Raw genomic sequence first — 16,117 nt, forward strand, 5'->3', positions numbered from 1 at the left:
AGATTTTTCTAAAGCGTAAATATGATCATGTAATCATTCATTCAGGAATCATCTATCAGAAGTGGTTTTATCTTCTCTGTCAAATATATTCCTCTTTTCAACAATACTTAAAAACAATCCCTTGGGGCCAGCCCCATGGCCTAGTGGTTAAGTTTGGCGCCATCCACTTCGGTGGCCCAGGTTCAGTTCCTGGGTGCAGAACCACACCACTGTCTGTGGCCGTGCTATGGTGGCAACCCACATACAAAACAGAGGAAGATTGGCACAAATGTTAGCTCAAGGCGAATCTTCCTCAAGCAAAGAAAAAAAAAGATCCCGTACCTGAGACTATAAAAGTAATGATTGTAATTAGTATTGGTTGAGATGGAATCTAAATGAAGGAATGCACCATTTACCAATAATTAACTTTAGTATTGCATATAATATATAAAGTACATTTATACTTATATTTGCTTGTTATTTATTAGTCACAGGAACTTTATGTAACACAGCTTTAATTACTGTAACTCTTAATCTCTTAGCCAAGAGCTGCTAGGGAGATATCTGCCTGGGTCCCATCCTCGGTCCTTTTCTGACATCTGGGTCATTTCTAATCTGTTTCAGTGTCCTATTCTAAAATAGCCCATTCTGAAACATTTGGTTCCATGTCAATTTGCTCAGTTCCTTGTTTCAAAACTGATATACTAATTACAGAGGGTGTTCAGTCTGTGTGTCTTCAAGTTCTCATAGTTCACTCTTTGAAGTAAAGATTTCAGCTATTTCTATAACTCTGGTTATTTCTGTTTATATTTACTACCACTCATATTATAGCTAATTCCAGGAGGCGGACAATTAGTTCTACTCTAACATAAAATTCAGCTCTACTATAATAAAAGCCTACTATAAAATTTCACTTCAAAATGACTCTGAGGGCCGGCCCCGTGGCTTGGCGGTTAAGTGCTCGCGCTCCGCTGTTGGCAGCCCGGGTTCGGATCCCAGGCGCGCACTGACACGCCGCTTCTCTGGCCATGCTGAGGCCGTGTCACACATACAGCAACTGGAAGGATGTGCAGCTATGACATACAACTGTCTACTGGGGCTTTGGGGGAAAATAAATAAATAAATAAAAATTATAAAAAAAAAAAAAAATGACTCTGAAATTGCCAGGAAATGAATATGGTAGTTGGGTTGAGAAGGTTGAGGCATCTAAGCAGAAAAATAATTACTTCTAGCTTCTATGAAATCTTTCTGATCAGCTCTCTCCTACTACCCCAAAACCACTTACCCAGGGCTTTTTTCCATCCCTCACAATCAAACATCTCTTGGCAGCAATATCTGGCATCAAATTTGTCCCCTTGCTTCATCACCAGAATTTTGCATGTGGTTATCTCAAGTCTCTCTATATGTGGGTTACACATCCAGGAACACGTAATGGAAGCCCAAGATCTAAGGGAATGATCTAAGAGTTAAATAATCCAGAACTCAACATCCAATACTAAAACTCTTGCATCTCTCATATTTTGAAATTTGTCAAGTGGGTTAACCTTCCTCCAGTCAAAACCCTCTCCCGTTCCCTACTCTAGAAGTAGAGGTAAGCAAATGAGAATGTGCACAGGGAGCCAGAAAGAATGGAAGAAAAATTAAAAGGAAAAGGGGAGAAAAAAGAATTAATCCTAACTTTCTTTTGGAATGATAGATTTTCACTGGAAACAATGTCTCCCAAAATATGGTCATCTCACAACCCATATCAGAATTTCTTGGGGATCTATTATAAATGCAGATTATCAGGACCCCCACCCCAGAGCTAATGAATCAGAATATCTGGGAGTTGACGCCGAGAATCTGCACTTTTAACAAGCAATATTTTTACACGAATAAGATTTAAAACAACTAATGAAAACATTGTCTCTGTAATCGTTGGATATTTATAAAGCAATATACCTCATTGCCCATGTTGTTTCTTCTCCATAATTTTCACAAGCGGTATTTATCAAGTAAAGTGATTAGTTTAAAGCTAATAAATTTATTAGTTTACTGAATGACTGCTATAAACATAGAAAGTACAAAATAATAGGAATCCTTGTCCTTGCGAACTCAATCATCCAATGAAGGAAAAAGACAACCATAAAGACTGAATTAGTGTATGGGTGGGACACTGGCATGGAAACAGATACAGTTTTCACAAGTATCTATGTGCTTAGAAAGGCAAGACCAGCAGGTGAGCAAATCAAGTTGGCATTGAATGCCTTACTTGGGTCAGGAGTTTTACTCAGGAGTTTTGAATGAGGAAGGGTAATTAGGGAGCCACTACGATGTGGGAAGACAAGCTCTGGCGAAGAAATCAAAAGGATGAGGGTTGCAGTTCTAGTTCTGCATCTGTGTGATGTTGAGCAAGTCTTTCAATTTTTCTTTGATTCTGTTTCCTCACTTGCATAATCAAGGGCGATCTCTATGACTTGTTTCTTTGTGCTCCTGCCTCATTCTAGAAAGGATTTAAGGCAGAGAAGATATACAGGTTTCTACTGGCACCAACATTCACTGAATAAATTTATCCAAGTTTCCTTCTGGAGCAAATGTGTGATGACTTTATAGACCAAAACTTCTCACAACCATGAAACACAAAAGACAGAAAACATTACTAAATGCAAATTGAAGCCTACTATCATTCACAGGCAATCACTGTGTACACATATCTCACAACTGTAAACTTACAGAGCTATGGTTCAAGTCAGTGTTCTAAGGGTGAGCATACTGTCTAGAATTTCTCTGGTGAGTTCTGCCAGGGGCACACCCCTGGTAAAACCATAGGCACCCAGTCAGAGATTTTCATGTGTTTGATGCAATGGTATTTTGCCCAGCAGTTTTTTCATAGCATTTTTTACTTCCTTGTTTCATAAACTATAAATTATGGGGTTCAACATAGGGGTAAGCACTCCATAAAGCAAAGAGATGATTTTATCTATTTCTTGTGAGCTTGATGAAGAAGGTTTTAAGTACATGGAGAGGGCAGCCACATAATACAAGATCACCACAGTCAAGTGGGCAGCACAGGTAGAAAAAGCTTTGTTTCTTCCCTCTGCTGAGCTGATTCTCAGAATAGTAGAAAGAATGAAGACATAGGAGACACAAATTAAGAGCATTGGAATGGGCAGGAGGAGCACGCTGACCCCCAGCATGATCATGTCCAGGAGCAGTGAACTTGTGCAAGCTAACTTCAGCACTGCCAGAATTTCGCACGTGAAGTGATCGATGAGATTCCCACAGAGGGGTAACTGCAGGGCACAACAGGTTTCCAGCAGGGCAGTCAGACACCCCGTCACCCAGGAGACAGTGGCCAACTGCACACAGACCTGCCTGTTCATGATGATGGGGTACCTCAGTGGGTTGCAAATGGCGATATAACGGTCATATGCCATCACAGCCAGGAGCACACACTCCGTGGAGCCCATGGCAAGGGACAGATACATCTGTACAGCACACCCAGAAAAGATAATGGTTTTCTGGGATGACAGCAAGTTCACCAGCAAAGTGGGAATAGAAGCAGATGTGTAACAAATATCCATGGAAGAGAGATTTCCAAGGAACAAGTACATGGGGGTTTGAAGGCGTGAATCTAAGATAGTGATTAAAATAAGAGTGCTGTTGCCCAAGAGTGTTATCAGATACATTACAAGGCTAAAGACGAAGAGAACAATCTCCAACTTTGGGTATCTAGAAAAACCCTCCAGGAAAAAAATGCTCCAAATGGTGATGTTTTCTCCTTGCATTTCCTTTCTTTCACCTGTAGCGATTCTAGTATTATTCTTTTCATTTCATCTGAGGACATAAAGAGATGGATAAAGTATAATGTTCATTTCATTAGGAAAGCTCTTTCAAACTTATTTTCACTATCATAAACACAATTTTACAGCAAGAAACCACAAGATAGTGTATCTATTGATCTAAGGGGAAAAAAACAAGGTTTGATTTACATAAAAAGTTGATTCTTCCACAACAAAATTTAGACAAGAGTGAATTTGAAAACAAGAATAAACATATTTAGTATTTGAATCTCATCCCGCAATCCTATACTTGGCACACAGCAGGTTTTCAGTAAACATATGAAAGTGTTGAATGGTAGAAAAATGTGAATGAACATTGAATAAACTATTGAGCACAAATTAGAAAAGAAAACCACATAAGTGAGGAAAAGAAAGCACATTTGTGGGGCCAGCCCAGTGGTGTAGTGGTTAAGTTCGCATGCTCTGCTTCGGCAGCCCAGGGTTCGCAGGTTTGAATCTTGGGCATGGACCGACACACCACTCATCAAGCCGTGCTATGGCAGCGTCCCACATACAAAATAGAAAAAGATTGGCACAGATGTTAGCTGAGGGACAATCTTCCTCAGCAAAAAGAGGAAGACTGGCAACAGATATTAGCTCAGGGCCAACCTCCCTCACCAAAAAAAAAAAAAAAAAAGCATATTTGTACATAAAAAACATTACTGATTTTCACTGGAAGAAGAGGAGGACTGTTGAAAGAAACAAATAAATGAATTTTAAACTAACGTCTATGAAGTTCTGGGTCTAAATGAATTTTTTCCAGCTAACAGCGTGGAGTCCGTACACTTGTTTCAAAAATGATGACATTGTTTGAAGCATTGTAGATGTACATTCTGATTATATTTAAGAGCCAGTTTACAAGTCACACAAAATAACCCACCTCATTTAAACACTGATACATGTACTGTACAGTTTCATTCATTATTGAGACCCCATACTTTTGTGAGTATATAAATAGTTCTAAAAATTATACCCAGGCAATACTCCTATTATACATTAAAACCCTGGATCCTGAAGATCCAGGAAATGCAGAAATTAAACTCCCTTTCAAAATGATCTTAAAATCTCTTTGAAAAGAAGATTATAAATCATCTAATTATAAACAAGACACTTAAAGTTTTATTTTTTTTTACATTTCACATTAATTTAAAAGTTACAAAACTTACCTTGCTTCTGCACTGATATTGCTCTTTATCACCTTCAATCTTTTTCCTTTCCCCACTAGTTCTCTTCTTTCTATTTTCAAATGTACTTGTTCTTAAAAATTCCCTTCACTGTCACGCTATGTATGCAAACTGCCATCTTATTTTTGCTCTTTCTTTCATAGGAAAATTCCTCAATTATATGGTTTATCTTACAATATTTCAGTCTTCACTTTCTCATCCCATTTCTTCCCCAGTTTCTCAACTCCAGTCAATGCTCATTTCTCTCCCAGTCCTCCATGTTTAAAAAGCTGGCATAGATGGTGATGGTGAAAACAATTGTGTTATGGGCAATATCTCATATCATGCCCCTATAACAGGGGCATAACATTTTTCAAGTAGTTTTCATTATATTACATCATTATCTTTGACTTCTCCACTCTATTTCCTATCTAGCCTATTAGCAAGTCCTTTCATTTGTACCTGTTTTAGTCAACAGTCCCCAAGCAGCTCACAGTGTAGGTCCAAACATTATCAGCAACGTTGAATACTCTTTTAGTATTCTAGGGAATGCCTGTCAGTATTACTTCCCTCTGTGGTACTTTAGGACGCACAGTTTTTTGATTTTCTTCCTAAGAGCTCCATTTTTCTTATATCACAGTCATTAGTTTTTATTCATTTGTTACACAACAGATTATTTCTTAGGGATTTCTCTGTCAGATTTTATATTTAACAAATTCTCTACAAAAATTTTATTATATTACTGTAAGAGATTATTTTAAGGAAACAACGTTTTTTGTGCTATTCTCAAAACAAGCAAAGAAAACACAATTTGTTTTAGAATGAAAAATCAGCCCTGTTGCCTGGGACTTGATATTTTCTATTGTTTAAAAATAGTAGCCAAGAAAAATTTGTCCTCTCACCTGAACTCCCTGTCACCAACTCCAAATAAAATATTGTTTGACATTGTACTTCATAAAGTTAGCTAAGTGCAGGAAAGAATGAATGCATCCATGTTAAAAATGTTAAATATATTACATAAAAATCAACATTGCACAGTGGCCGGCCCGGTGGTGCAGCGGTTAAGTGCGTGCGCTCCGCTGCAGTGGCCCGGGGTGCGCTGGTTCAGATCCCGGGTGCACAGTGACGCACTGCTTGTCAGGCCATGCTGTGGCGGCGTCCCATATAAAGTGGAGGAAGATGGGCATGGATGTTAGCCCAGGGCCAGTCTTCCTCAGCAAAAAGAGGAGGATTGGCAGATGTTAGCTCAGGGCCGATCTTCCTCACACACACACAAAAAAAACCAACATTGCAATTCATCTCTTTCAAAAGTATTGACCATTACCTCCGTAACTAAAATGCCAAAGGACAGTAATTAAAATACTATGTAAATTTAAATCATCTGTTGTTTTGGGGGAATATCTGTCGTCCCTGAACAATTTAAAGTTTAGCAGCTATAATATATAGAGGTTTGAAACTTCAGACCCTTTAGGGATAATGTCCCAAAGATGCAATTATGTCAAACTTTTAAAAACTGAAACAGAGAGTGAACCACACTCCCCCCAAAATAATTTCAATGAATAACATAAAAACAAAGTCTTCTCTTCCTCCCTGTCCATCCTAGCTATACTGAGATTTTTTTTATCTTGAATGATTACAGTGTACATAGAAAAAAGATATCCCTAGAATTCTAAGATATGTATTTTTTTCATTCATGAAACTATTCCCTAGTTTTCAAAGGGAAAAAAGTTTACTCTTTAAGCCTCTTGTCCCAACAAGTGATCAGAAATTTTATACAATGTATACATATTGAGAGGGCAATGAACCCTCAGTAGCAATGGACACACCTAGCACCCAGATCTTGGTTTCTAAATACAATTCTCAACTAAAACAAAACGTAGCTCTTGGAGAAATGGCTGATATCAAGGCTGGAGCAGGAAAAGGATAAGATTAGCTTGGAGTACCTTATCGCACTAGAATGTAAGGAAGTATGCAGAGAATGACAGGGATATTTCAAAAGGCCATAGGGGCCCACCTGATGAGGCTCCCATTGGCCAAATCTGGGACAGATTATTTCGAGCATCAAAGTGAATAATGGTAAAATAGATTGTAATCCATAGAATAAAATAGAAATGCATGAGTTCTTTTGAAAGAAAGGAAGGAAAGAAGGGAGGGAGGGAGGGGAGAAGGAAAGCTCTTTCTTACAGTAGAATGCCAAAAAATAAATAGAAGAATGATCAAGTTGAAAATCATCAATCAAGGTTTAAGGTTCTTGTAGTAACTGTTTATCATAGCTAAAATGTTATAGTAAGTAAACGTTAAGTATCTTGGTTGTCATAGGTAAAAGTGGGATGAGAAACAGGATGTATACATGGTGTCAAAGTATCTCACCACAAACTACTTATTAATTTCAAAAACAAGACAATAATAGCTTTACATCAGTGAGATCTGGAGGATAACCACCTTAACATCACCAATAACGGGACAAATTGACTCCATGTACCTTCTGAAATGATGCACTGAGGACACAATATCACTTCTGGGCTATTCCTATCAAAAATACCTAACCCGAATCTAACCATGAGGGAAAACCAGAAAAAATTAAATTGAGGGATATTCTGCAAAATAATTGGCCTATATTTTTCAAAAATGTCAAGGTCAGGGGGCTAGGCCAATGGCCTAGTGGTTAAGTTCAGCACAGTCCACTTTGGGGGGCAGGATTCCCAGACTCCCAGCACAGATCCACACCACTCATGAAGCCATGCTGTGGCAGCCACCCACATATAAAATAGAGGAGGACTGACAGAGATGCTAGCTCAAGGCCACTCTTCCTCAAGCAAAAAGAGAAATATTGGCAACAGATTTTAGCTTGGGGCCAATCTTACACACACACACACAAACAAAAATGTCAAGGTCAGGAAACAAACCAACAAAAAGGCTAAGGAAATGTTCCAGGAGATTAAAGAGACATGACAATTAAATGCAATGCATGACCCAGCACTGAATATCAGACCAGGAAAAAAATTAGTTCTAAAAGACATGACTAGGACAACAGACAAAATACGAATAGGGGCTGTGCATTAAATAATAGTATTGTATCAGAGTCAAATTTCCTGATCTTCATAATTGCACTGTAGTTATGTAAGAGATGGCCTTGTTCTTAAACATTGAAGTACTTAGTGTTAAAGGGGCAAAATCTCCAAAGTATCCTCAAATAGTTCATAAAAGATAACATTCTTTAAAAGCTCACTTTGGAGGGGCTTGCCCTGTGTTGCTTCTCCAGTACAACACAGTTGAGCGAGGGAACCTGGCCAGCCTCCCTGTGGCACAGGCACTGGGCAAAGTCTGGGGCAGCGGGCAGGGCGGCTGGGGGTCTCGGTGTTACCACACAAAGGACACCATCTGCTCGTGGTGAGACAAAAGCCAATAGTCAAGAGGCAAGATGGTGGAAAAGAAAGGACAATTTATTACAGCTTGCTAGCAAGGGGGAACATGGCGAACTAACGTCTCAAAGAACCATCTTACAGAACAAAGACTACAGACCAGTTATATTGAGGGCTGGTCTCCCAGCAGGGGAGGCATCTGGTCTCAGTAAGGGGGCATCTGTCTGATTACTGGGTGAAGGCATCTGATCTCAGGGTGGAGGCAGATATCTAGTCTCAGGGTGGAGGCATCCATCTGGTCTTAGTTCCTGATAGTCTTTTGTTTTACTGGACATGCATCAGAGACCAGAGCAATGCCCTATACTCTGATCTTTTAGTTGTCATTGATGAGAGCTATCAGCACAGACTCTCTGCCTGGGGGTCATCACATCACATTCCTAAGGAACTAAAAAGAACAAAGTTATCAACTTCTAGCAGCTGGGAGGGGCCGTAAAGTCCAGAGTTAGTCAGAGGTCACTCCAAGTCACAACATGGTTTCCCACTGTCCACGTGCTTTCTCATGAGTCATGCGCCTGTATTTCATGTTTCCTGTCCTGTGACCCTGTGCCCTGCTTCCTGGTGTGCCTGTGTGGCCTGGGTCCACAGCCTTGTAGCCAGGACCCAGTCCCAGCCCGTTGCCTTCCACCCTGGGCAGCAGGGGCAGCCGCCCCGCCTACCACAGCTGCCCGGCCTCAGCCTGGCCTCGCTGCATTCCAGGGGCTGCGTGGCCCCCCCATCCCTACCCCGCTTCTCCCACCACTGGCCTTAACGAGCCCTCTCTCTGCCCTGGACAGGGCGGCACCCGCCACTCTCAAGACCAGCCTCTCAAGGCGGAACCTGTCAAAAAAACCAAAAAGTTCACTCTAGTTGTGTGTGGAGAGCAGGTACATTTATTACCACGTTCTGTTTGCAAGGCATGCAGTTCCCAGCTTTCCTGGGTCCTTATGACGGTTCACTTACTCTGGATCACCAAGGGTAAACGAATGCTCCAGATAGAGGACCATCAGGAGAACTTGGTCCTAGCACGTGAATAGGCAGATTTTTTTCTTTCTAGAAGAGAAGTAACAACTAGATTGAATAATATAAGAATTAACAATAGAACTAATTAAGTCGTAGAATGATATTTTGGGGATAATGGGCTAGAGTGGCCCATTCATGATGAGCTTGAAATAGTTAAACCTGCTGTACCCAATGGGCTTGTTTGATTGTAAAACACATGAAACATCATAGAGTTAATGACATCATGGTTTTAATAATATTAATCTTGAAACTTTATTTTCCTAAATGTCAGTGCTCACAGTAAATGTCTCCCATCACCAGACAAGGCAACAAGAATTTTGCTAGAAGATTGACAATAAGACACTAAATAGAAATAATAGGCATTGATATTGAAGAAAATGAGACAAAATTGTCACTTGCAAACTATGTAATTTTATATCTAAAAAGAAGAGAATCAATTAAAACTGTTCCCCAGCAATAGTTTAATAGAGTAGCTTGATAAAAGATAAATAAAAATCAATAATTATCTTGCAGCCAGTTGGAAGATAGAGTGACCAGAAAAAGATTCCATTATCAGTTATATTATATAGTATTAATATATATAAATTATATTATATAATTATATATTATAGAATATATAGTTATATTAAAATTTTGAGATATCTTAGAATGACTCTAACAAGAACAGTGTAGAATTTACACGAAGGGAACAATAAAATTTTAATAACAGCAGTGCCATAACCAATAAACTAAATGAATCCTGGTGCAAAATCTAGAGTCCATCTTTAAACACGTGTTATTTTGATCAATAAACGAAAATAATTCCTTTCTGGTAAAACGAAAAATTGCTATCTTAAAACGAAACTTTCAAAATTGAAGCAAGAGATGTTTCCGTAAACAATGGTAGAGGTGAAGGAGGCTTTCAGAATCGTTTCTCACAAAACCAAACAAAATAACTTAAAGGAAAAAAAAAAAATGCTATTTAATAACGAAACTGACTTCAGCCACTTCACCTTTCAGAAAAGTGGTATAATTATCTCTTCTCCTAGTTATGTGGCTCTTTTATTTAGGGAAAAAACTTGAGGAGTCTGTTTTATTATGAAAGCAGGTCCTGGGCTCTTTCCAGAAAGAAAAGATTACGGTAAAGTTAACTAAATTATTCTATTTAACAATGAAGTTTCAGGATTTTAAAGTTCAATCCTGGCTTCTTCAGAAGGGGTTTGGAACAACTGAAAGAATGGCGAGTGGAGAGAGTATTAGGCAGAGAGGAGAGAGCCCAGAAATCTTGAGAACTGACAGGAACCCAGAGAAATGAGCCGATGAGGAATATCTAGCAGCAGGGAAGGCTAAGGATCTATAAAAATAGTGACATCTCATATTGAGTTTTAGGTTTTTGGTTGGTCTCAGCTATTCTCTGCTCCCTCTGTTACTCCCCAAAATTCAGTTAAAGTCATATAAACACAGCAATCTTGGATAATGGAACTTTGGATAATGGAGGAACAGGAGAAAGCTACCAGAATGGAGAACAGGGTGTAAGGCGTTTAAGGAAATCTCTGTCCACTCATTAGCTGACCACTAAGCTAACTGAGCAGAGACTTCAGTGCTCACATGCAATAAAGAATTGAGACTTTACAGAATTAGTTCAGGAAGTCACTAAAAGAGAAAATAGCAACAACAACAAACTCTGGAATGGGAGGGGAATCTGATTTCCCGAGTTGCACATAATATCATTTTGAATGTCCAGTTTTCAACAAAAAATTAAGAGACATGCAAAGAAACAGGAAAGTATGGCCCATATTTAGTAATGATAGAAGGGTCAATCCATCAAGAAGACATAACAATTGTAAATATATATATGCACCTAAAAAACAGAGCCCCAAAATATTTGAAACAGAAACTGACGATTAGAGTCAGTTTTCAACAATAATAGTTGAAGACTTTAATACTGAACTCTCCATAATTGGTAGAACAACTAGACAGCGTATCAACAAGGATATAGAAGGTTAGAACAACACTATAAACCAACTAGACTTAGCACCATCTGTAGAACACCCCACCCAACAACATATGAACATACACATACACATTCTTCTCAAGTGCACATAGAACGTTACCTGCTGATTCTGTGCCATCATATAGTATGCATTACAGTGTGTTTGTCTTCCTTTCCTCCACAGCATACTTGCAAGATCCACGTTGATGTGTGCAGCTGCAACTTGTCCATTTTTATTGCTGTATTATAGTCTATTTTATGATTATAATACACTTTATGCATTCTTCTGTTGTTAGACATTTGAATTGTCTCCACTTTTTGGCTATTTCAACTAATGCTGTTATAAACCTGCATGTGTATGTCTTTTGGTACATGTGTGTGCACATTTCTCTTGGTTATATACTTAGGAGTGAAAACAATAAGTGATAGAACATGGTTAAATCACCTTTAGTATAGTGTTAAATAATTTTCCAACATGGTAAGAAAATTTAACTACTAGCAGGAGTATAAGCTTCCCATTGCTGCGTAACAAAGTAAACAAAACTTAGTGCCTTAAAACAGTAGCCATTTTCTTATATCCCATGGATATTTGGGTCAGGAATTCAGACTATTTAATGGCAATATTTGTGGGAGACTATGTTGTATGAGCTTGGCAAGGATTTTTGGATTAGAGATTTTATTTTCCTTCTAGGCAGGAGTTGGTTCAAACTGAGGTCAGAACTGATGGTCTGATCTTCAGAATTAAAAGTCCTGGCAAAACTAATTAAAAGACAGGATACATTCCGTGAATAAATATTCTCCAGGGATTCAAAGAGAAAGTTATTTTATCAAGGAATTTACAGTCTAGGGGCTGGCCCTGTGGCGTAGCGGTTAAGTACGTGCCTACCGCTGCTGGTGGCCCAGGTTCGGATCCCAGGTGCACACCCATGCACCGCTTGTCAGGCCATGCTGTGGTGGTGTCCCATATAAAGTGGAGGAAAATGGGCATGGATGTTAGCCCAGGGCCAGTCTTCCTCAGCAAAAAAAAAAAAAAAAAAAGGAGGATTGGCATGGATATTAGCTCAGGACTGATCTTCCTCACAAAAAAAAAAAGGAATTTACAGTCTAATATTGGGAGTTACATATAAAAAGAACACCTAAAAGCTCTCAGATTTTGTACATTTCATGATGGAATTACGTGAGCACGAATGTATAGAGGGATCATGCAGGCTTCTCCCCAGATAACTCAAAAAAGATTCCAAGGACACACTGGAATTAATGGTGAACAAGGAAGTCTCAAGAAGCCATCTTTTCTCAACTCAGAACTTCTAGTTTAGCATATTCCTGCATCTAAAAATTGTTTTGATCAACAAAAGAGTCAGGTGGAAGCATAAACTTACTTATGAGATAAGTTGTCAAGAGTAGGCAGTAATAATACAGTAAACAATTTTTATGCCATATTAAGTAGGTTAAATTTAATTCTGTAGACAATGGGGAGCTGTTTTAAATAAGGTACAGGCAAAATTTGGTTTATGATCATAATCAAGATATAGAATATTCCCAACACCCCAAGAAGTTCCCTTGTGGGCCAGCCCAGGTGGTCTAGTGGGTAAAGTTCGGAGCACTCTGCTTTGGTGGCCCTGGTTCGGTTCCCAGGCACAGATCTATACCATTCATCTGTCAGTGGCCATGCCGTGGTGGTGGCTTACATGCAAAAAGAGGAAGATTGGCAGTGGATGTTAGCTCAGGGTGAATCTTCCTTAACAACAATAGAAAGAGGTTCTCCTGTGCCCATTCATAGCCAGTTATCTCCCCTGCCCCTGAAACTACTGATCTGATTTCTTTCACTATAGTTTTGCCTTTTCTAGAATTTCATATAGTTATATAATATGCAGTCTTGTCACTTAGCAAAATGTTTTATGCCTATATTGATCATTTCTTTTTATTGCTGAGTAGTATTCCGCTGTATAGATCTATCACAACTGTTTATTCACTAGTTGATAGACACTTGGATTGTTTTCAGTTTTGAGCTATTATGAATAATTCTGCTGTGAATATTCACCTACATGTCTTTGTGCAAACATAGGTTTTATTTGTCTCAGGTAAATACCCTGGAGTAAAATTTCTGGGTCATGATGCAAGTGTATGCTTAACTTAATATGATACACCAAACTGTTTCTCAAAGATGCTGTATCATTTTGCAATCACATTAACAATATATGACGATTTCTGTTAGTCTACATCTGTGCCAATGGTTGGTATTGTCACTTTCTAATTTTAGCCATTTCAGTGGGTGTCTAGTGGTATCCTGTGCTTTTTTGTTAGGAAACAAAATTTATGAACATATTTTAACAAATAGTGCATATAGAAAATAATCAGCACAAGTTTTTGTTGTCTATAACTTATGAATATTCAAAAATACCCCAACTAGTTCCAATGGATTTTCTTTTTTTAAAACAGCTTTATTAAGATATAATTCCTATACCATACAATTGGCCCATTTAAAGTGTACAATTGATTTTTTTTTTAGTGTATTCACAGAGTTGTGCAACCATCAGCACAATCAATTTTAGAACATTTCATCACCCATAAAAAATCCCACACTCCTGGGGCTGGCCCAGTGGCATAGTGGTTAGGTTCGCGTGCTCCACTTTGGTGGCCCAGGGTTCACAGGTTTGGATTCTGGCTGCGGACCTACGCACCACGTATCAAGCCATGCTGTGGCAGGCGTCCCACATATAAAGTAGAGGAAGATGGGCACAGATGTTAGCCCAGGGCCAATCTTCCTCAGCAAAAAGAGGAGGATTGACAATGGATGTTAGCTCAGGGCTAATCTTCCTCACACACGCACACAAAAGAATCCCACACTCAGAAAGGGGAACCCTTGTGCACTGTTGGTGGGACTATAAACTGGCACAGTCACTACGGAAAATAGTATAGAGGTTCCTCAAGAAATTAAAAATAGAATTACCATATGATCCAGCAATCCCACTTCTGGGCATACATTGAAAGAAAATGAAATCACTATCTCAAAGAGATATCTGCCCTCTCATGTTCATCGCGGCGTTATTTACAATAGCCAAGATATGGAAACAATCTAAGTGTCTGTCAACAGATGAATGGATAAAGAAGATATGGTGTATATATACAATGGAATATTATTATTCAGCCATGAGAAAGAGGGAAATTCTGCCATTTTTGACAACATGGACGGAGCTTGAGGGTACGATGCTAAGTGAAATAAGCCAGACAGAGAAAGACAAATACTGTATGATATCACTTATATGTGGAATCTAAAAAAGCCAAATTCATAGAAATAGAGAGTAGGATGATGGTTACCAGAGGGTAGGGGAAATGGGAAGATGTTGGGAATATGAGTACTTTCATAAGGCAATAAGGCTCAATTACTTTGATATCTTACCTTTTTTTTTTTTTTTCCATTTTTTGTGAGGAAGATCAGCCCTGAGCTAACATCATGCCAATCCTCCTCTTTTTGCTGAGGAAGACTGACCCTGGGCTAACATCTGTGCCCATCTTCCTCTACTTTATATGGGACACCGCCACAGCATGGCCTGACAAGCGGTGCATCGGTGCGCGCCCGGGATCTGAACCCAGGCCACCAGCAGCGGAGCGTGCGCACCTAACCGCTACCCCATGAGGCTGGCCCCCCTACTTTATTTCTGAAACTGTTAAGGAGATGGAAGAAAATAGAAAAACTGGATTTACATTCAATTTTACATTTTTTAAATATTGCATGTGTATATACAAAGCAGCAGTTACCATTTGATGATTAGAGTTTCACAATGATCACGTATTATTTTTTTAATTATGTAAATCACAAGCATCATAGTAAGACTTGGGATCAAAATCAAGACTTGAAAGTATATCAAGAGCAGTTCTTCCATTTAATGGAGCATAGAACTTACAAAAAGAGAGACAAATGATCTGGTTCCAGTGACACAATGGTTGATATTTCTAATGAATAGTTTTGCAGCTTTTTAGCCAATAATGACTTAAAGGTATTAGTCAATTTAAGGTGGTATCGCAAATCCACCTGTTTACCAGTACATTTAGGATAAAAGGAACAATAATGCCTATGACTATTAAAAAGCTAAATAAGAAATTAGTTCCTCATCTCTTTATGCTACATTTCACTTAATAACAAAACACTTGAATACTCAATACTCTTACGTTCCAACCTGACAATTCCATTTCTAAAAATCATTCAAATGAAATAATTGAACAAATGTTCAAAGTTGAGTGTTCAAGGATGTGTGTTACAGCTTTGTTTAGAAGGAAAAGTAAAATAAGCAACGCTTAGGTATCCTTTCATAGAGGACTGGCACAGCCCTATATGCATTCTGAAATCATAAAAAGCTGAGTTCAATCTTTAACACATAAACATTCGCAATATATTAAGTACAAAAGGTCACAAATCAGTGTATATCACTTTCATCTTAAAAATTAATAACAATTCATTTGTTATTTTATTAATAATTATGTCATTGTTATTATTCCTGAAATGGTACCCCTCAAAATATTAACAGATGCTTTCTTTGGATAGTTGAATATAGGTGATCTTTATTTTCTTCTTTAAAATGTTATTTGTGCAAAAAGCATTTATTACCTTTGTAATCCAAAACAAACTTATAAAACCCTACCATTTTAGATTTAAAAAATAATTTATTTTTAACAGACTTTATTCTTTAGAGGAGTGTTAGGTTCACAGCAAAACTAAGCAGAAAGTACAGAGATTTACCATATACCACCTGCCCCAACACA

The 16,117-nt window shown here is 38.5% G+C and overlaps 1 protein-coding gene across 1 annotated transcript; it reads right to left on the reverse strand.

Annotated features, from left to right (window-relative positions):
• Positions 1-2,870: 2,870 nt before the first annotated feature.
• Positions 2,871-3,746, reverse strand: LOC131393686 (olfactory receptor 2K2). Its single transcript, XM_058524738.1, has one exon. The coding sequence runs from the start codon at positions 3,744-3,746 to the stop codon at positions 2,871-2,873; it is 876 nt and encodes a 291-aa protein (XP_058380721.1).
• Positions 3,747-16,117: the final 12,371 nt, after the last annotated feature.

The sequence above is a fragment of the Diceros bicornis genome, chromosome 28, assembly GCF_020826845.1.
Source record: "Diceros bicornis minor isolate mBicDic1 chromosome 28, mDicBic1.mat.cur, whole genome shotgun sequence".
Taxonomy (NCBI): domain Eukaryota; kingdom Metazoa; phylum Chordata; class Mammalia; order Perissodactyla; family Rhinocerotidae; genus Diceros; species Diceros bicornis.